The sequence below is a fragment of the Mesoplodon densirostris genome, chromosome 5, assembly GCF_025265405.1.
Source record: "Mesoplodon densirostris isolate mMesDen1 chromosome 5, mMesDen1 primary haplotype, whole genome shotgun sequence".
NCBI classification, from domain to species: domain Eukaryota; kingdom Metazoa; phylum Chordata; class Mammalia; order Artiodactyla; family Ziphiidae; genus Mesoplodon; species Mesoplodon densirostris.
Window position 1 is genome coordinate 67,064,140 of NC_082665.1, and position 22,413 is coordinate 67,086,552.

Here is a 22,413-nt window from a genome sequence, read left to right on the forward strand (position 1 = left end):
ATGTACCACAGTTTGTTTATCCATTCACCCGTTGAAGGATGTTTGGGTTGTTTCTAGGTTCTGAGTATTACAAATAAAGCTTCTATAAACATCTGTGTACAGTTTTTTTTTTTTGGTGAACATAAGTTTTGATTTCTCTAGGGTAAATACCCAGGAGTGTGATTGCTGAATTACACAGTGAGTGTATGTTTGACTTTGTACAAATCTGCCAAACTGTTTTCCAGAGTAGTGGTGCCATTTTACCCACCAGCAATGTATGAGAGATCCAGTTTCTTTGCATCCTTGCTGACACTTGGTCTTGTCAGTATGTGTGCTTTTGGCTAGTGTGGCACATGCCAGCCTTTAAGAGTAGAAACCTTGGACACCTTCTGATTATCAGCGCTGTGTGTTTGTATGCACTCTGACTGGACCGAATCCTGGAGGGGAGTAGAGTGTGCTTAAGGTGCCGAATTCTTATCAAGCGTCTCCTGTATGCCAGACACTGGCAGGTGCTAGGAAATAAACAAAAATATTGTATCTGAATTTGAGGGCTCAGTATGAGGCAGAGGAAATAGATAAGTGGATGGGTAAATATGATTATGAAACAATGTAGCAAGTACTATGGGTATATGCAAAGTGCTGTGGACATTGATAAAGGAATTGTGCCTTAGAACAGTGGTTCTTAAATTTTAGAATTGGTAAGAATCACCTGAAGAGCTTGTTAAAGTACAGATCTGGTCATCATCCTCCAAAGTGTCAGATGCAGTAGGGTCTACCGTAGGACACCAAGAATTTGTATTTATAACAAGTTCCCAGATGCTACTGATGCTGCTGTTCCAGGGCCCACATTCTGATGGACAAGAGTTTGTCTTAAAGGATGAATAGAAGTTTATCAGGTGAAAAATGAGAAGAGTCATGAAACAAGGAAGAGCATGAGCAAAGACTGGGTGATGAAAGTGCATGGTATGCTCTAGGAATGGCCATTATTTTGTATGATGAAAGTACAACTTAATTTAAAGGGAATAAACAGAAATTGTAGATTACGGCCAGACTACAAAAGATCTTAAGTGCTTACCTTAGGAGTTGGGTAGGTAATAGAAGTCTATGTTTGAAGAAAAAAATGCTGGCAAGAGGGCAGAAGCTGAACTGGAAATGGACAAGACCAGTTAGGGGGCTCCTGTAAGAATTCAGATGAAAAGTAGATCAGGACTACACTTGGGCAACAGAGGTGGATAATAGGAGAACAATTTTAGAGGCATTTCAGAGATTAAATGTCTAAGACTTGGTGACTAACTGGATGTGTAGGGAGACAAGGAAATCCAGAATGAGAAATGTGGATGGTAGTGCTATTAATGGAGACAGGAAACACACGGAGGTAGAGAAAGATTAGTGGTAAGGTATGAGTCTGGTTTTTGGTCACCAAATCTGAACTGACTGAGGAACATCATCTAACAATATCAACTATGAAGTTAGAATGTGGGATTTGAAAAAGGCAGGGCTTGGGGATATGTCACAGGAGGGATTAAGACCAGGTGATGGGTATAGTCTACGAAGTGAATTAAGACTGGAACCGAAGATGATATCAACATTAAATGGGTAGGTGGAATACAGGAGCCAGTGAAAGCAGCTAGTAAGAAGCAAAGAGCTAAAACCAGGACAATCATGTATGGTAAAGTTAAGAACAGAGAAGTTTTCAGAAAGGAGGAACAGAGGAGATGGTTAAATGTTAACATGGCTTGAGGCTAAACAGGATGGCATCTAAAAAGAGATGAGTTGATTTAATGACGTTGTCAAAGGCCTTTTCACTGGAATCAGGGCATGGGTTGAAGAATGAGCTGGAGATGAGGAAGTGGAGGTGGCTGAATACCACTCTTCTAAGAAGCTTGGTGGTAATAGGAAGGAGAGGGCTAGGGCAATAGCTTCAGAGAGAGACATGACCAAGAGAAAAATTTCTTCTGGAGGCCTTCAAACGTCTCAAGACGAATGTCAACAGTTTCCAGTGGCTAATCAATATTTATTTGTCTACCTGACTTGAAATATGCAAAACAGAGAAAACTATTTGATCAACTACTACTGATTCATTCATAGGAGGCAATTTGAATGTGGTAATCACTCTGGTATCTTTCTCAATAAATTCAGAGGCACATAATTAGTTTAGACGTATTGTCTTTTGGTCTCTGAGCACTCCCTGTGCCCCATTATTAACAGCAAAAGATCCCACTGTTATTCTAAGCTTCTTCCTTTTAATAGATTTAAATAATCCCATTATGTGTTTTGGACTCTCTTCAAAGGTGCTTCTCAAAGTCTTATTTCCTTTTTTGTACCTAATCTGACATACTCTGTGGGCTCCCTGATCTCTTCTGGGTAGCTTTTTACAGTCTTTGAGAGATGTCTTTTTCCCTCCACAATTAACCATTGTGACTATCACATTTTTAAGTGCTTGGATTTTGTTCTTTTTTTTTTTTTTTTAATTCTCAGTTACTCTTTCCCTACACTTCCAATAAAATCTCTTAAAAGAGTCTCCAATCTTCTTATGACTTTCAAAGCCTATGTTTCAATTTTCTCCTAGCTAATACTCATATTTTGCCATAGTTTCCCTTTGAACACTGAATGATTGAGATAAATTTTCTGGGCTTATGGATTGAATGTGTCATGATAACTCACCTTAATTGGCTCACCCATGGTTATCTCCTAAGACTAATGCCTAGTCACAAGGCAAGAACCATAGCCAGGACATTTTTCTAACTGTAGGTGGTTTGAAACCTCCTGTTATAGGAAAGTTCATTCTATCAAAAATCTCTGTTGGGGCTTCCCTGGTGGCACAGTGGTTGGGAGTCCACCCGCTGATGCAGGGGACACGGGTTCGTGTCCCAATCTGGAGAGATCCCACGTGCCACGGAGCAGCTGGGCCCATGAGCCGTGGCCGCTGGGCCTGCGCGTCCGGAGCCTGTGCTCCGCAACGAGAGAGGCCACAACAGTGAGAGGCCCGCGTACCGCAAAAAAAAAAAAAAAAAAAAAAAAAAAAAATCTGTTAAAAAGCTCGCCTCTAGCTCTTAACCTGATTAGACTTTTTACAATTCACATTTAGTTCAATTTTTTTTTTTTTTTTTTTTTTTTTGCGGTACGTGGGCCTCTCACTGCTGTGGCCTCTCCCGTTGCGGAGCACAGGCTCCGGACGCGCAGGCTCAGCGGCCACGGCTCACGGGCCCAGCCGCTCTGCAGCACGTGGGATCTTCCCGGACCGGGGCACAAACCCATGTCCCCTGCATCGGCAGGCGGACTCTCAGCCACTGCGCCACCAAAGAAGCCCTAGTTCAATTTTTAATACCTGGCATAATTTCTAAGTTTCTAAATCTTTAACATTTCTATATTGGTATCATCACCTTGGTCATCTAGTCTAAGGCACTGGTTCTCAAACACTAGAATCACCTGGAAAGTTGGAAAAATCTGCTGCTATTGTCCCACTCCCAGACATTCTGATTTAACTGGTCTAGGGTGAATCCTGGATATCAGGATTTCTAAAAGCTCCCTAGGATGTTCTAATATAAACCAAGTTTGAGATATCACTGGTTTATATTCCTAAGATAAATAATCTAATTTTTAAAATTGTGAAAGGATTTGAATAGACATTTCTCCAAGGAAGATGCACAAATGATCCATAAGTACGTGAAAAAAAATGCTCAACATTATTAGCCATCAGAGAAGTGCAAATCAAAACCACAAAACCACTTTATACACACTAGGATGGCTAGAATAAAGAAGACAGATAATAACAAGTGTCGGCAATGATGTGGAGGGAACTGGAACCCTCAAACGTTGCTAGTGAGACTGTAAAATGCTAGAGCTACTTTGGAAAAGAGCTCAGCATTTATGTAAACACAGAGCCACCACATGACGCAGAAATTCCACTCCTAGACATACACCCAAGATAAAGGAAAACATAATGTCCACACAAAAACTTACACATGAATGTTCACATCAGCATATTATTCATAATAGACAAAAAAGGGGAAATAACCAAATATCTATCAGCTGATAATTGGATAAACAAAATGTGGAATATTCATGCAACAGAATGTTATTCAGCCATAAAAAGGAAGGAAGTGCTGCTTCATACTACAACATGGATGAACCTTGTAATCATTATGCTAAGATTACACTAAGTGAAAGAAGCCAGATACAAAGGGCCACATGTTGTATGACTCCATTTATATGTATTGTCCAGATAAGGCAAATTTATAGAGATAGAAGGTAGACTAGTAGTTGCTAGAGGCTGGGGGAGGGAAGAAATAGGGAGGGACTGCTAACAGGTATGAGGTTTCTTTTCAGAGTAATGAACTTATTCTGGAATTAGATAGTGATGATAATTGTCCAACCTTCTGAATTGTACACTTTAAAAAGATGAATTTCTGGCTTCCCTGGTGGCGCAGTGGTTAAGAATCCGCCTGCCAATGCAGGGGACACAGGTTCAAGCCCTGGTCCAGGAAGATCCCACATGCCTCAGAGCAACTAAGCCCATGAACCACAACTACTGAGCCTGCGCTCTAGAGTCCATGAGCCACAACTACTGAGCCCATGTGCCACAACCACTGAAGTCTGCATGCCTAGATCCCATGCTCCACAGCAAAAGAAGCCACCACAATGAGAAGCCCGCGCACGGCAACGAAGAGCAGTCCCCGTTCGCCACAACTAGAGAAAGCCCGCAAGCAGCAACGAACACCCAATGCAGCCAAAAATTAATTAATTAATTATTTTTTAAAAGATGAATTTCATGGTGTGTGAATTATATCTCAAAAGAATAAGTATATTCTTATTGTTATCTTATGTGTCTGAGGAATTCTTACCCATGGAGATTTGAGAAAGACTCTCCTTGCCAACAACATTTCTATTTTACTACTGTTTGCTGTATATCTCACACAAAACTAAGCCACCTCCTTCCCTTTCTGGTAAGAATCTAAAGCCCAGGGTGAAGTATCACAATGTGCCAGAAGGAAACATCTGGCTTTTGTCACCTTTACTAAAGAAGGATATGAGGAAAATAAATAAATTCTGGAGAAGAAAAGCTGAGTGGCAGGGTCTCTAAAGAATGAGGACAGACCACTGTGCAGCCTGGAAAGGAGAAGACCAATGGGGATGTCATAGAAACCTATTAAATCACAAAGAGATCTGGTGTATACTAGAAGGAAATCCTGGAATACTTGAAAGAGATGATAACATTTAAAGGTTCAGAAATGTAAAGTTAGGACATGAAAAATAAAGTAACAACTTCACAAAACAGGTAATGATCTAAGGATGATCATTATCATTATTCCCCTGAAAGATAGTACAGGCAATAAAATACAGTTTTAAGGAAATGGCCCTATAGTAGATTATTTTATCAAAATAAGTTACTACTAAAAGGAGTTTTAATTTCTCTCTTTAAAATTTAAAACGATTTTAATTATGGTAAAATAAAAATAAAATTACATACAATAAAACAACATAAAATTTACCATCTTAACCCTGTTTAAGTGTACAGTTCAGTAGTATTAATTATATTGACATTGTTGTGTAACCAATCTCCAGAACTTTTTCAACTTGCAAAACTGAAACTCTATACCCATTTAACAATAATTTCCCATTTCTCCCTCCCTCCCCTCAGACCCTAGCAACAACCATTTTATTTTCTATTTCTATGAGTTTGACTACCCTTGATATCTCATATAAGTAGATGCATATAGTATTTGTCTTTTTGTGAGTGACTTATTTCACTTAATGTCCTCAAGATACATCTGTGTTGTAACATATGTCAATTTCCTTCCCTTTTAAGGCTGAATAATATTCCATTGCATGTATATCTCACATTTTGTTTATCCATTCATCTGTCAATGGACACTTGGATAGCTTGTTTTTGGGGGGCAGGGGGTAAGATGGGACCAAATACTAAAGTAGATATCCAGAGGATTAACCTGTCTTCTCCTAATAAGGTACTTGGTATCACTATCAGAGACAGAAAGATGGTAAGAATTGGGGCTCAAATGGTGGCCAAAGAGGTTAGACCAGAATTCAGGAGTCTAGGCAGACTCATAGGATTAAGACACACAAACCAGATACTGGGAGCATGAAAGGAAGAAGAAGCAGTGGTAATTTAGGGATTGAACATGCAAGGATGTCTAAAACCAGGAGATCTTGGTACAACATTGTGAATCAACTATATTTCAATTAAAAAAATTAAAAAAAAAAGTAAAACCAGGACATCACTTTGAGGAAGAGAAATACAGAAGAAAGAGTCAACAAAGGACTTCCCTGGCAGTCCAGTGGTTAAGACTTTGCCTTCCATTGCAGGGGGTGTGGGTTCAATCCCTGGTCAGGGAGCTAAGATCCCACATGCCTCATGGAAAAAAAACCAAAATATAAAACAGAAGCAATATTGTAACAAATTCAATAAAGACTTCAAAAAAATTAAAAATAAAAAAGAAAGAGTCAACAAAATAGTGAAGTATGAGTGAGAATCAAAGTCTGCCAAGCAGGGTCAGGAAGTACAGAAAATTAGCAGAGGACCCAGTGAGTGAGGGGTTGTACCAGAAAGGGAGGGTATACTACAGGCTAGTGTAGGTATCTAAGGGAAAGGTCTAGGATTCTAGCAGGCAGTATGCCACCAGGAAAGGAATGAACAGACTCTAAATAGACACTGGCTGCTCCACTCTGGCCTCTGCCCTAGGGCATGTTGATTTGATAAGAGAGAGGGGGAAAATGAAAATAGATAGGCCATCCAGAGAAAGCCATAATTCAAAAAGATACACACACCCCAATGTTCACTGCAGTGCTATTCACAATAGCCAGGATGTGGAAGCAACCTAAATGTCCATCAACAGAAGAATGGATAAAGAAGATGTGGTACATATACACAATGGAATATTACTCAGCCATAAAAAAGAAAAAATAATGCCATTTGCAGCAACATGGATGGACCCAGAGATTCTCATACTGAGTGAAGTAAGTCGACAGAGAAAGACAAATATATGGTAGCGCTTATATGTGGAATCTAAAAAAAGACTACAAATGAACTTATCTACAAAACCGAAATAGATTTACAGATATAGAAAATAAACTTATGGGAGCTTCCCTGGTGGCACAGTGGTTAAGAATCTGCCTGCCAGTGCAGGGGACACAGGTTCAAGCCCTGGTCTGGGAAGATCCCACACACCGTGGAGCAACTAAGCCCACGTGCCACAACTACTGAGCCGTGGTCTAGAGCCCGCGAGCCACAACTACTGAGCCCACGTGCCACAACTAGCCCGCGTGCCTAGAGCCCGTGCTCCGCAATAAGAGAAGCCACCACCATGAGAAGCCTGCGCACTGCAACAAGAGTAGCCCCTGCTCGCTGAAACTAGAGAAAGCCCGCAAGCAACAATGAAGACCCAACGCAGCCAAAAATAAAATAAATAAATTTATTTTTTAAAAAAAGAAAATAAACTTATGGTTACCAGGGAGTGGGAAGGGGAGGGATAAATTGGAAGACTTGGATTGACGCATACGCACTACCATATAAAAAATAGATAAGTAATAAGGACCTACTGTATAGCACAAGGAACTCTACTCAATACTCTGTAATGGCCTATATGGGAAAAGAATCTAAAAAAGAGTGTATATATGTATTTGTATAACAGATTCACTTTGCTGTAACCTGAAACTAACACAACACTGTAAATCAATTATACCCCAATAAAAAAAATTTTTTTAAGTAAATAGATAGGCCAGATCTAGGAGATTTATACTGCATTCTGGCTGACTCTCAACATCCAAAACGGTGTGGCTACTTTGATTTCCATCCAGACTGGTGTCAATATTGGCATGGGTTGGATTTGGTGAGGCTGCAGGGATATCTACACAGCGGGGATTCCTGGGGTCCAGAGAGTGTTAGTTATAGTCTGAAAGTTGTTAGTGGGGCCTGCTATAATATGAATTTAGTACTAATTTAGACCACTTATTTTCTTGTGCCTACAGCCAAACTATGCCCAGATTCCAGGGGTGGGACCAAACTGATAGTTGAAAGTTAATGGGTGGGGGGGCAGATACAAAAAGAAGAAGGGTATAGAGGTTAGAAGACAATCAGTTCTTTGCAATCCTAGGCTATACAGTAATGTTACTGGTCCACTGTGAAATGTCTCAGGATGAGACATAACTGTTCAGATATTACACAAACAGTATAACCAGTTTGTTTTTCTTTTCTCTCTTTCTTCTTCTTTTAAAGAGTTTAGAGTACATAAGTACGATATGCAGGAAAAACATGTTTCTAGAAAATTATATTCACAGATAAGCTTCTCTAATTTGCCAGTTCTTCTCTGCTGAGGCATGTTTTCCAGCAAACAAAATGCACTAATAAATCTATCAGGGACAGAAAGGTAGTGGGGGACAACTGCAGCCACAGCATCCAGGAGTGACAATGATTAATTCCTACATCTGCTCAGTCAGATAGAAGCAAAGGTCACTGTGCATAGATTAGCATCCTGATCACCACCTCCTCCTAACACACACACACACACACACACACACACACACACAGACACACGTGCGTGCGCATGCATGCACACGGGAATAGCATCTTCCTCCATTGATCATGGCAAAGTTCAAAATGCCTGAAATATGTCTACTGTCTGAAAACTTCCCTCCCCCCAGAAAGCAAGCTCTTCAGTGGGACAGAGATGGAAGAAGGAATAGAATAGGATCAGCAACTGATTAATGTCAGATTACTGTCTAACCTTGTTAACATCCAAATTAAGTGAAAATCTGATGCTCAGCTACATTTACGAAAGCCAAGGGAACAGGAAATTTAAGAACAAATCCTGATGTAGGAATTTGATCAAAGTAAGAAAGGCTATTATGGTGAAGCAGTTGAACACGTGGACATCTGGCATTATGTAAGGAAGGTATTAGAAGCTGACTCTTTGTCCTCATGTTCAGCAGTCTCCTGAAGACACTGCCACTTCCTATTCATGACTTCTACACTTATAGATACCTGACAGGTTGACTTTTTAAAAAAATAATCTTGGACCAGGAAAGGTTTTTTTTTTGTGGTACGCAGGCCTCTCACTGTTGTGGCCTCTCCCGTTGTGGAGCACAGGCTGCGGATGCACAGGCTCAGCAGCCATGGCTCACGGGCCCAGCTGCTCCGCGGCATGTGGGATCTTCCCAGGCCAGGGCACAAACCCGTGTCCCCTGAATCGGCAGGCGGACTCTCAACCACTGTGCCACCAGGGAAGCCCCAGGAAAGGTATTTTTTAAGTGCACAAATTATAAATGTTTAGCTCTGTGAATTATTACCAAGAAAACATCTATGTAACTATCATCCAAGTCAAGAAAAAGAACATTTCAATACCTCAAAACCTCCACTCATAATTATTACCCTTTCCTTCCTCCCTAAAGGTACACCACTATCTTGACTTTTTTTTTTTTCACTAGCTTGACTTTTAACACTATACTTTAGTTATGCCTGCTTTTAAACTGTATTTAAGGGGAAGCATATAGTACATGTTCTTTTGTGGCTAGCTTTTAAAATTTGTTTGTGAGATTTGGCCATATTCCTGGGTGTTAATAACTTGATCATTTCCATTGCTGAATAGTATTTCATTGCAAGAATGTACCATAACTTATTTATTCCTTTTACTATTAAAGGACAGTTGGGGTGACTACAAATAATGCTAGTGTGAATATTCTTTATACAACTTTTGGTATAATTGTGCATACATTTCTCATGGGAGTAATTTAGAAGTGGATTTGCTGGATCACAAGGTATATGAATTGTTAATTTTAGAAACTATGCCATATAAGAAAAATAAGTACTAGGGGTGTAATGTACAACACGGTAAATATAATTAACACTGCTGTATGTTACATATGAAAGTTGTTAATAGAGTGACTCCTAAGAGTTCTCATCACAAGGAAAAAGTTTTTTTCTATTTCTTTAATTTTGTATCTATACAAGATGATGGATGGTCACTAAACTTATTGTGATAATCATTTCATGATGTATGTAACAAATCATAATGTTGTACACCTTCAACTTATACAGTGTTATATGTCAATTATATCTCAATAAACCTGGGAGAAAAACAATTTTCACAGGAAAAAAAAAGAGGATATACCAAGTCACTTTCCAAAGTGGTTGTACCAATTTGCACTATCACTATGAGCAGACAAGAATTTCACAGCTTTGCATCTTTATCTTAACATTATCTTTAAAAATTTAAGTCATTTGGTGTATATCTCATAGTATTAATTTGCTTTTCCCCAGCCATAGGTAACCACTAACCTATTTTCTGTCTATATAGATTTGTCTATTCTAAGCATTTTAATAAATGGAATCATAAAATATATGGTCTTCTTCTCAAAAAGGGAAAGAAATCCAAACATAACACTAAAGATAGTCTTCAAATCAAAAGGGAAGAGAACAAAAGAAAAAAGGAACAAAAAAGAACTAAAAAAACCCCAAAACAGTTAACAAAATGGCAATAAGTACATACCTATCAGTACTTTAAAGGAAAATGGACTAAATGATCCAATCAAGCCACACAGCACAGGGAGATCAGCTTGGTGCTTTGTGTCCACCTAGAGGGGTGGGATAGGGAGGGTGGGAGGGAGATGCAAGAGGGAGGAGATATGGGGATATATGTATATGTGTAGCTGATTCACTTTGTCATAAAGCAGAAACTAACACACCATTGTAAAGCAGTTATATTCCAATAAAGATGTTAAAAAAATGATCCAATCAAAAGACATAGACTGGCTGAATGGATACAAAAACACCACCCATATATATGCTGCCTACAAGAGACTCACTTCAGATCTAAAGACACACAAAACTGAAAGCAAGGGGATGGAAAAAAGAATACTCCATGCAAATGGAAATCAAACAAAAGCTGGGGCAGCAATACTTATATGAAACAAAATAGACTTTAAAGCAACAACTGTAGCAAGAAACAAAGGAGATCATTACATAATAATCAAGGGATTGATCCAAGAAGATATAGCAATTATAAATACATATGTGCTCAACATAGGAGCACATATAAAAAACTTTATATTTATATATATAATAAAACATTCCATCCCAAAGCAGCAGAATACACATTCTTTTCAAGTGCACATGGAATATTCTCCAGGATAGATCATTTGCTAGGCCACAAAACAAGTCTCGGGAAATTTAAGAAAACTGAAATCTTATCAAGCATCTTTTCTGACCACAATACTGTAAGACTAGAAATTACAAGGAAATAACTGCAAAAAACATAAACATGTGGAATCTAAACAATATGCTACTAAACAACCAATGGATCACAGAAGGAATTTTTTACGAACCTGAAGACAAAAGAAAATAAAAGCACAACAATCCAAAAACTATGGGATGCAGAAAAAGCAGTTCTAAGAGGGAAGTTTATAGCGATGCAAGCTACTTTAGGAAACAACAAAAAATCTTCAATAAACAACCTAACCTCATACCTAAAGAAGAACAAACAAAACCCAAAGTTAGTAGAAGGAAAAAAATCATAAAGATCATAGCAGAAATAAATGAAATACGGACTGAAAAACAATAGAAAAGATCAATGAAACTAACAGCTCATTCTTTGAAAAGACAAACAAAATTGATAAAACTTCAGCCAGACTCATCAAGAAAAAAGGAGGGCCCAAAACAATAAAAGCAGAAATGAAAAATGAGAAGTTACAACTGGCACCACAGAAATACATTCTTGCTGGGTATGGCCACAGGCAAGGCCCTGACTGCTCTTTAACTAGACCATTTCTCAGGGCTGTGTTTGCAGTGAGCAACCTTGAGGGATGAGGTAACATACTCCACCCCCCAAAGAATAGGCTTGTTATGACTCACTATAAAAGTGATGAATTCCCCAGGCTTAGGTTCCTTTCCTTTAATGGTAGCCCCGTGTGTGTGCAAGTATCATCCATCATGGGCCCTGCATCATCCCCATGAGACTGATGGCATGGGAACCAACACAAACCCAACATGAAGCTCTGACTACTGCTTTCTACCATGAGTAATGAAGTACTTTGTTTCTGACCCAAGAGTCTTGTGTCTTTTGCTAGCATGAAACAGTAACAGGCTAACTTGTTAACTTATAAGTAGGGCAAAATCTCATACCCTACACAATTCTTATTTTCTTAATTAATTTATTTATTTATTAATTTATTTATTTTTGGCTGCATTGGGTCTTCGTTGCTGCGTTCAGGCTTTCTCTGTGGTGGTGAATGGGGGCTACTCTTCGTGGCGGTGCGCAGGCTTCTCATTGTGGTGGCTTCTCTTGATGCAGAGCACAGGCTCTAGGTGCGCGGGCTTCAGTAGTTGTGGCACGCGGGCTTGGCAGTTGTGGCTTATGGGCTCTAGAGCGCAGGCTCAGTAGTTGTGGCGCACGGGCTTAGTTGCTCCGCGGCATGTGGGATCTTCCCGGACCAGGGCTCGAACCCGTGTCCCCTGCATTGGCAGGCAGATTCTTAACCACCGTGCCACCAGGGAAGCCCCCCTACACAATTCTTTTTTTTGTGGTATGCGGGCTTCTCGCTGTTGTGGCCTCTCCCGTTGTGGAGCACATGCTCTGGATGCGCAGGCTCAGCGGCCATGGCTCACGGGCCCAGCCGCTCTGCAGCATGTGGGATCTTCCCGGACCGGGGCACAAACCCGCGCCCCCTGCATCGGCAGGCAGACTCTCAACCACTGCGCCACCACGGAAGCCTTACACAATTCTTATTACTCAAACTTTTTGATTTCCCAGGTAGTAAAACCCCAGCTACTGGGCATTATTGTGGGAATGCTACTTTCAATTCTGAGAAGTAACAATATGTAAATAACTACCATTTAAATCATTGTCACAAATGACAGTGAGATAAGGTCTTAGAATAAAAGATAGTCCTTTAATTGAACAAGTTTATCTTCATGCAAAACTTATGACATTGCCCTTGTTTTGTGCATTTCAGAGGAGGCACCAGGAGAGTCTCCCTTTTGACATGAAAGGTCTACTTTGCTCCAAGAATTAATTTGGTCCTTATTAAACTGCATGAGGAATCTAGGAAAAAAGAGTGCATTCTCCCATATCAGTCATTAATACCTAGCACACTTCACAGATGGGTTTTAGGTCACCTAGCAGGGCCCTTTGGAAAAGGACACCAAATATGGTATACTTTTTCACTCATGAGAATCTTCTCAGAAAAATAAGAATGTTTATGGACTACATTTTTAATAACTTTATTGAGCGTAACTGACATACAATAAACTGTATGATTTTTGAAGATTATATGATTTATTAAGTTTTGATATATGTATATACCTGTGAGATATTCGCCACAATCAAGGTAATGAACCATCACCCCCAAAAGTTTCCACACACCCCTTGGTCATCCTTCCTTCCTGCTCTTCTGTGTTACCCCCGGCCTGCAGGCAACCATTCAACTGATCTCTATCACTACAGATTAGTTAACAATAGATTAATTTTCTAGAATTTATATAATTGGTATTATATAGTATACAATTTTTTTGTCTGTCTTCCTTCACTCAGCATAATTATTTTGATATCCATCCATGTTGTTCCAAATATTAATAATTATTTTAATGTTGAATAGTATTTCATTGTATGGATATACCAAAATTTGTTTATCCATTCACTTGATGCATATTTGTTATTTGCAGTTTTTGGCTATTACAAATAAAGCTATTATGAACATGGTATACAGTATGGTGTACATATAGCTTAATTTCTCTGGGTAAAAACCTGAGAGTAGAATGACTGGATCATATGGTAGCCATATGTTGAACTTTTAAAGAAACGTTCAGGCTGTTTTCCAAAGTGGTTGTACCATATTACATTCCCACCAGCAGTATATGCCAATTTAGCCAGTCTTTTAAAATTTCAACCATTCTAATAGGTGTGTAGTGGTATTTCATTGTGGTTTTAATATGCATTTCCCTATGACGAATGGTGTTGACTATCTTTTCACATGTTTATTTGCCATCCATATATCTTCTGTGGTGAAGTGTCTGTTCAAATCTTTCACTCATTTTTTTGTTGTTGTTGGATTGCTTATTATCAATTTTTAGTATTATTTATATATTCTGGATACAAGTTGTTTATCAGATACATGACTTGCAGATATTTTCTTCCAGTATGTGGCTTTCTTTTCATTTTCTTAAGTTTCTCTTTAGAAGAGAAGATGCTTCTAATTTTGATGAAGTTCAACTCATCAATGCTTTGTTTTATGGATTTTACTTTTATTGTTGTACCTAATAAATCTTTGCTTATTATAAGGTCACAAAATTGTTATCCTATGCTTTCTTTGAGAAGTTTCACAGTTTTAGATTTTTTTAGATTTAATAGATAGGTGTATGATCCATTTTCAGTTAATTTCTAAACATGGCACAAGATGTAGATCAAAGTTCATTTCTGCATATGGGTATCCAATTGTTCCAGCACCATTTGTTGAAAAGACTGACTGTCCCTTCTCCACTGAATTGCCTTTGCACCTCTGTTGAAAAGCAGTTTCCCATATATGCATAGGTTTATTTCTGGATTCTATCTGTTCTGTTGATGTATATGTCTATCTTTACCCAATACCAAACTGTCTTCATAACTGTAGCTTTGTAACATCTTGAAATCAGGTGGTCCTAGTCCTCCAACTTTATTCTTCTTTAAAGTTGTTCTGGCTCTTCTAGGTGCTACAATATTTCCATGTGAATTGTAGAACCAGCTTGTCAATTTATACAAAAAAAGGCCAGCTGAATTGTGAGTGTGATTGGGTTTAGTCTATAGATCAATAAGGGGAGAATTAACAATATTGAATCTTCTAACCCATGAACACCATATGTCTCCATTTATTTAGAATTTCTTTAATATCTCTCAGCAATGTTTTCCAGTTTTCAGTGCACAAGTATTTCAAATCGTTTGTTAGATTTATCCCTAAATATTTCATATTTTTTATGCTACTGTAAATGGCATTACTTTTAATTTCACTTTTCAATTGTTTTTACTATATAGAAATACAGTTGAGTTTTGTACATTGATCTTGTACACTGCAATCTTGTTAAACTAACTTATTAGTTCTAATTGTTTTTTTAAAAAAATAGATTCCATTGAATTTTCTATATAGATGATCAGGTGACCTGAAGGTAAGTCATTTTAGTTCTTCCTTTCTAAGTCAGGTGACTTTTATTTCTCTTTGCATTGGCTAAAACCTTCACTGTTGAATAGAATTGGTGAGAGCAGACATCTTGCTTCTGGTCACAATGGGAAAGCATTTAGTCTTCTACCATTAAAAATGGTAGGGAAGGGGCTTCCCTGGTGGCGCAGTGGTTGAGAGGCCGCCTGCCGATGCACGGGATATGGGTTCGTGCCCCGGTCCGGGAAGATCCCACATGCCGCGGAGTGGCTAGGCCCGTGAGCCATGGCCACTGAGCCTGCGCGTCCGGAGCCTGTGCTCTGAAACAGGAGAGGCCACAACAGTGAGAGGCCCGCGTACCGCAAAAAAAAAAAAAAAAAAAAAAAAGTAGGGAAGGCAGCTATGCTCACCACTACACTACCAACACACACCAAACGTAAAATAGATAGCTAGTGGGAAGCAGCCGCATAGCACAGGGAGATCAGCTCGGTGGTTTGTGACCACCAAGAGGGGTGGGATAGGGAGGGTGGGATAGGGAGGGTGGGAGGGAGGGAGATGCAAGAGGGAAGAGATATGAGAACATATGTATATGTATAACTGATTCACTTTGTTATAAAGCAGAAACTAACACACCATTGTAAAGCAATTACACTCCAATAAAAATGTTAAAAAAAATGGTAGGGAGTTAGGTTGAGGGAGTTCTTTTCTATTTTACTTTGTTGAGATTTTATCAGGAATGGATGTTGAACCTTGTCAAATGCTCTTTCTATGCCTATTAAGGTGATCATATGGTTTTCTTTTTTAGTTGGTAAACATGGTGTATTACATTGATTGACATATGGATGTTAAAACAACTTTGCATTCCTGGAATAAACTTCACTTTGTCATGATGAATTATCCTTTTGATATTGGTTGTACTCAATTTGCTAAAATTTTGTTTAAAATTTTGGATCTATGTTCATAAGCCTATAGTTTTTTTCTCTTCTAAATTCTGTGTTTCCTAACTCATTAGAGTAAGTCAGGAAATGCTTCCTTATTTTCAGTTTCTTAGAAGACTTTGTGTAGAACTAGTAATATTTCTACAATACAGGCACAGTTCAGCAGGGTGCCTCTGGCTCAGGGTCTCTCACAAGTATACCCCTTGGTGAGCCATGGCTGCAGTCCTCCAAGGCTCGACTGGGGGAAAATCTGCTTCCAAGCTTATTCACACTGCTCTTAGCAGGACTCAGAAGATCTATTGAAGCTCACTGACATGGCTGTTAATAAGCCTCAGGTCCTTGATGGCCACAGACTGGAAACATCAGCTCCTGGCCATGTGGGCCTCTCTGCAGGGCAGCTCACAAAATGGAAGGTGGCATCCCTCAGAGTGAGTGAAAGAGTGAGAGGGATCCAAGTTGGAAGCCATAGTCTTTTTGTAACCTTATCCCAAGTGACTAATAAGCAAATCAGTCAGTCTAGCCCATACTCAAGGAGAAGAGATTTCACAATATTGTGACTACCAGGAGGTAGGACTTATTGGAGAACATTTTAGAGACTGCCTACCAAAGTTGTTCATGATATTAACTTATTTTCCTTCTAATATTTATAGAATCTTTAGTGATGACAGCTCTCTCTCCCTTACCTGGGTAGTTATATATTCTTTTTTTCCTGGTCACTTGGTCTAGAAGTTGGTCAATCTTATTGATCTTCAGAGAGTTTTTGGTTTTGCTGTTATTTTCCTGTTGCTTTTCTGTTTTTCATTTTATCAGTTTCCACTTTGATTTTTATTATTCCTTTCTTCTGTTTATTTGGGGACTCATCTGCTCTTGTTTTCTGTTTTGTAAGGTGGATCTTTCTTCTTTATAATATGGAGTTTAGTGCTCTAATTTCCCCTGAAGTACTGCTTTAATGGCATCCAAAAATTTTTGATATATTGTGTTTTCACCTTCATTCAGTTGAAAATACTTTCTAGTTTCCCTTCTGATTTCTTCTTTGACCATGGGTTACTTTAAAGTGTTCTATTTAGTTTCCAAATATTTCAGAATTTTCCAGAGATCTCTCTGTTATGGATTTCTAATTTAATTCCATTCTGGTCAGAGAACATACTTTGTATAATTTGAATCCTTTTAAATTTAATAAGATCTTCTTTATGGCCCAGAAGATGATCTATCTTGGTAAATGTTCTGTGTGTACTTGAAAAGAATGTGTATTCTGCTGTTGTTGGGTGTAGGATTATACAAACGTCAATTAGGTCAAGTTGGTTGATGGAGTTGTTCAAATCTTCTGTATCTTTACTGATTTTCTCTTGTAGACTACATTTTAAAATGTTATTTAAAAAATGCAGTACTGGTGACTGAACTTGAACATTGCTACATTTTTTTAATATTATTAAAATGTTTTTCTTACTCTGGCACACACATGCATGTGTGTGCACACACAGAGTCACAGTCACAAATTTAGAGACCACAGAACTGGAGTGAAATGAGGCATCTAACTTTGATGCTGCACCTTTGAACAAATTTTACTATTTAAGAAAGCACTTTTGAAACTGGGTTATTTTATGTTTCCTTGTCTGAACTTGTAAGCTACTTAACTGCAAAATGTGTTTTTATTCACAGTGCCTCTTAATATGTTATTTTTTATGCCAAGTCATGCTCCCGCTGCAAGCAAGACAGGCAACAAAATCTTTAGTAGAATGAAACAAATATAGGTGCTTCTACTATAACACTGTTTACAAGTGTTCAGACATATAAATGCTTTTTAAAAAACCTCGCATTCTACAAAATTGTGGATAAAAATAATGGGTTATGGGAAAAATAATGTGGGGCCATAACATATGAAACACATTTAACTTTGTAACCAGAATACTAATAAAAAATAATAATTATCTCAATTAAAATACTAGTACTCAGTAAATGTCCACTACCACTTGTACCCAGGATCACAGCTGATTTTTACAGCCTTAAATCTGCAAGACATAGGTCCTTAAGGGCATTCACCCCCAATAGATAACATTGTCATCAAAATCTAATTTGGATCTGTGTTTTCTTCAGCAATCGTTTTTAAATACGAGGGAAATGTCTTCTTCATGTCTTCATCTACTCCTGCAACTTCATCAGATAGCGTCACATTGTAGGTAGAATACCAGTTCTTGAAGCCATTAAACCAGCTACTGCTTGCACTGCTATCACAGTATTCTTAGCTTAAGGCTTCCTTCTTTAACTGTAAGAAAGCTTGCCCCTGGATGCTTTAAACTATTGATTAGCTGGGGAAAAAATTACATATGAACCGATGATGTTATTTTCTTATTTGCCAATTGGGTACTAACTTGCATTATAGAAATGTGTTGTAACTGAAAATAGTATACTCCATAGTTTTCTAACCTTGGAATGTGTGATTTTCCTAGTCATTTTCTTGGCAGCAGCTACTGTTGGGATTTAAATCTCCTTACTCCCAGGATCACTGAAAACGAATTTACTGAGCACTTACTACATTCCAGTCTGTTCTAAACGCTGGAAACAGTGGTGAGCATGACAGACAAGGTCCTTGTGTTCACAGACTTTACATTCTGGTGGGGGGTGCAGACAATAAACAGGTAAATCAATAAATATGGTGCTATCAGAGAGTGATACTTGCTATGAAGAAAATAAAACAGGGTGATGGGATATGGCATGAGACGTAGGGGGCTGGATGGCCATTCTGTAGAGAGGCTACCTTAGATAGGATGATCAGGGAAATCCTCCCTGAAGAGATGACATTTGAGACAAGACCTATCAGATGAGACGGAACTAGTCATGGGATGATCTGGAGAAGACTGTCAGGCAGTGGAAACAGTAAAGTGACAGTAAATCAAAGGCCTTAAGATGGGAGTGGGCTTAGTGTATTTGAGGAACAGAATGAAAAGTGGCTGGGGAAGCTTCAGGGGTGCACCCAGGGCCAAGTGCCACGCCTCACTGCCATGCTGAGGTTGACCCAGCAGATCAAGCCACTGCTGCGTAACAGTTCCATGTCCTCCAAACCTCAGATGGCCAGTGGCACCCCAAAATGCCTGCAGAAAAATCCAACTGACTGACCCTCATCTGAGTGCCAAACCCAGGCAACGGAGCATAATACACTTGATCGCCACCAAGTGTCAGGCTGCTGTGGGGACAGGCGAGTTTGGCATCTCTGAGGGGGCTGTTGAAATCTGACATGGGGTCCATCCAGAAATCACCTGTAGACCACGGAGAGAAGGCTGGAGCAGGGCTTCTCAGGAGGGAGCCTGGGATAGCTGGGGCAGGAGGATGGCACAGAGTGGGAGAGATGGGGTGGGCCTTGAGGGAAGGACTGGATACCAGTGAAGGAAAGATTCTGCAAGTCCCTTCAGAAAAAAGCCATCACTTTGTTTCTTTTGTCAGTCTTGGATGCCATACGCCCTTACCTGGAAGAGCCAGTGACTTTCCAACCAGTCACAACTGTCTAGCAGAATAGCCAGGTAGTGGGGCTTCACTATTTTTACGGAAACCTTAGCTTACCCAGACTGGTTCCAATTGTGCTGCCATAAAGTTTAATGTTGCTTTGGAATATTTCTCTACATGCTCTCTATTTTTAATATAAATACCTCATCTTCTCGGAAAGATCTCACCATCCTTTATGAGGAGAGACGCTTCATTCTCTTCTTTGGATATTCTTGTAGTAGTTAGCACAAGAGTGGGCCAGACCTTTCTCCTTCTCAAGAGGGAATTGTACTGCAAGGCCAGGCCTCCTTCAGGGACAGCTTCTCACATGGTTTAATGCCACAGTAGAACACAAGCTTTGCTGATACCAGCCAGCAGCTCGTGGTGCCAAAATGACACTAACACTCTGGGTTTCATGTTTCAGGCAACGAGATATGAGAAACTAGGCATGGGGCTGCTTACCTGTTCTTCCTGCAGCGAATTGTGAAGCCAAGAAAGAAGGCTATCAGCAGAAGTCCACAGCTGAGGAAAGTCCAAACAACACCCAAGAGGGCAGGAGATAATGAAGAACTGGTCTTACTGCTGTGGTGGGAAGAGGTCTGAGGACAGAATGAAGAGAAGCTGTTAGGAACGAAGGCTCTTCTACAGATCAAACATGAACTGCCCCCATCACCTCCAGAGCTGGGACATAATGTCCTGCATAAGCATTTCCTCCTCGTACTTCTCCCCCCTCCACCACCACTACCATCATCAACAATAATAACAACAACGTGTACATCTAAGCAGCCCTGACACCCCATGGCTGCTCACTTACAATTGTTGTCCTGCAGAGATCATGAAGGGGTCTCCGCTCCAGCTCCTGGCCAGGAAAACCATCACACAATTCAGAGCAGTTTATTTCAGGCTCCATGTCATCGTATGCCCCTCTTGGTATGTGCTTATTCACAGTCTTGGTTACCCAGCAGTAGATAACCAGAAGGTCTTTGAGTAAAACAGAAGAGCAACTCAAACCTTTTCTTCAGAGGTGCCATTTTGAAGCTGGCTCCTGGTGCAGAATCTGGGACGAACAATCCATTCAGGTGGAAGCGGAGAGTTATTTCACTAAGCTCCTTCATCAGACACCCTCCAGGCTCTCCTGGTCCCCTGCTGCCAGTGCAGACCATGTGAGTCAAGAGTGGGCATCTTAGTAACCATTAAGTCACACACTGCGATGATTCTGGCTTGCCACCAGATGGCAGTCACTGCTCCAAGTACTCTCACACAGGTCTCAAAGGAGAAGAAAGCAATTAAACCTGTTAACAAACAAATGTTATTTATATATAACACACACAAATAAACACAAATACACACATATATGTAAATGGATTATTACAGAAGTTTAAAAATATTTTACACATTTTAACTATATATTTTTATTATATGTAGTTATATACTTTATTATATATAACAAAGGTTTAAAATATAGCATATATTTAAGTAAATATATTTCAAAACCTCTTTAATAAACAATACTTTAAAAACAAAGACAAAGCACACCTAACAATTTATAGATATACAGCTCTACAGTCCCTCTTCTGATCCCTTTTATGGTCCAGCACTACAAAAATTTTAGTTTCAATATGTGAACACATTTTGCTTTTTTCCCTAGTGGAAACCCCCCTGCCCTTCAAAGATCTTTCTATGCAACTTAGGGATTAAGCTCTGTCTGATCCTGGGTGGTGGTAGGCTCAGGTGCCCCATACTGTCTGCATACATTGCCTGTTGGTTGGTCCTGTTCACTCCTGTTAGCTCAGTGAAGGGAGGAACATTCTATGCCCAGTCAGCTGGGATTTCAAAAGGATATGCAAGCCCTTTGCCAAGAGTTTTCTGTTTGTTTATTTCTAAACTGTTAGACTACTAGAAGTGGGATAGGCTACTCAGGTAATAGGGAGAGAAACTGAGGGTTCTAAGAATTCCCACAGAGTGAGCAAGTGGCCAGAGGATGGTGTTATTTCTCTCAGAAGATGATTGCAATATGAATACTGTGATCTAAAAAAAAGCTCTACCTTGCAGAACAAAAGTAGAAATGCTCAAAAGTAGAGAGGCTTAAATTAACTCCAGCAGAAAAGGCAGACATGTCCCCAATACTTTGAAGCAATCTATCCTGTAACAGAGAAACAGATTTGAAATTTTACCAGTGGGAATTTTAAAAAGGATGCCACCTCTGCTTTGTGTTTCTGAAACAGCTTAGCACAGTTTTATTTTATTGTGGAGGAAACTTGGAAGAGAAAAAAAATCAATTATTATTATTCCAACGGCCACTGAATACAGGACTTGTGTTTAAGCCAGAACAATAGTGACTGGTGTAGAATGCCATCTTTGGATTCTGCATGCTTAGACATGAACAATATAGCACCAGGTGCTGCCCATATATTGGCCTCTCATATCATCCTGAATTATTTACCAGGCTCATTACAATGAAATCCCAAGAGAACTAAAAGCCACTACCTCCTGTCAAGACATTTAAATTCTTGTGAAGTCTGATCAGATTACTGAATGCAAAATTAAGGAGTAAATACAAAAATCTGACTATTTGCATCTTCATTTAGTTGAAAATTTAATTCTAAAAAGATAATTTTTTTCTTTTTCTTAAAAGTTAGACATCCTCTAAAGTGCTTTCTAGCATGGAGCAATATTGGAAGCCACAAGGAGGACTATATGATGGATTGAAAAATATATTTTTCCTATATTGCCCTTTTAATCATACTGGCAAATAAGTACACTTATATTTAAACCATTATTAAGTCCCAGTTTGTGTATCCTTACATCATATAGATGTGTGTGTGTATATATATAAAACCTCATTTTGTTCTCACAACTGTGTCATGTGAGGTAAACAAGACAT

At 39.2% G+C, this 22,413-nt stretch overlaps 1 protein-coding gene across 1 annotated transcript in view; it reads right to left on the minus strand.

Annotated features, from left to right (window-relative positions):
* Positions 1 to 22,413, minus strand: part of GPR156 (G protein-coupled receptor 156) — a 93,781-nt gene that overhangs the window by 39,582 nt on the left and 31,786 nt on the right. Inside the window, exons 2-3 of the mRNA XM_060099905.1 lie at positions 20,344 to 20,821; positions 19,992 to 20,128 (exon numbers count right to left, since the gene is read on the minus strand). Of these exons, the coding sequence (XP_059955888.1) occupies positions 19,992 to 20,128; positions 20,344 to 20,439 (233 nt within the window). The 5' untranslated portion in view covers positions 20,440 to 20,821. The remainder of the gene's footprint in view (positions 1 to 19,991; positions 20,129 to 20,343; positions 20,822 to 22,413) is intronic.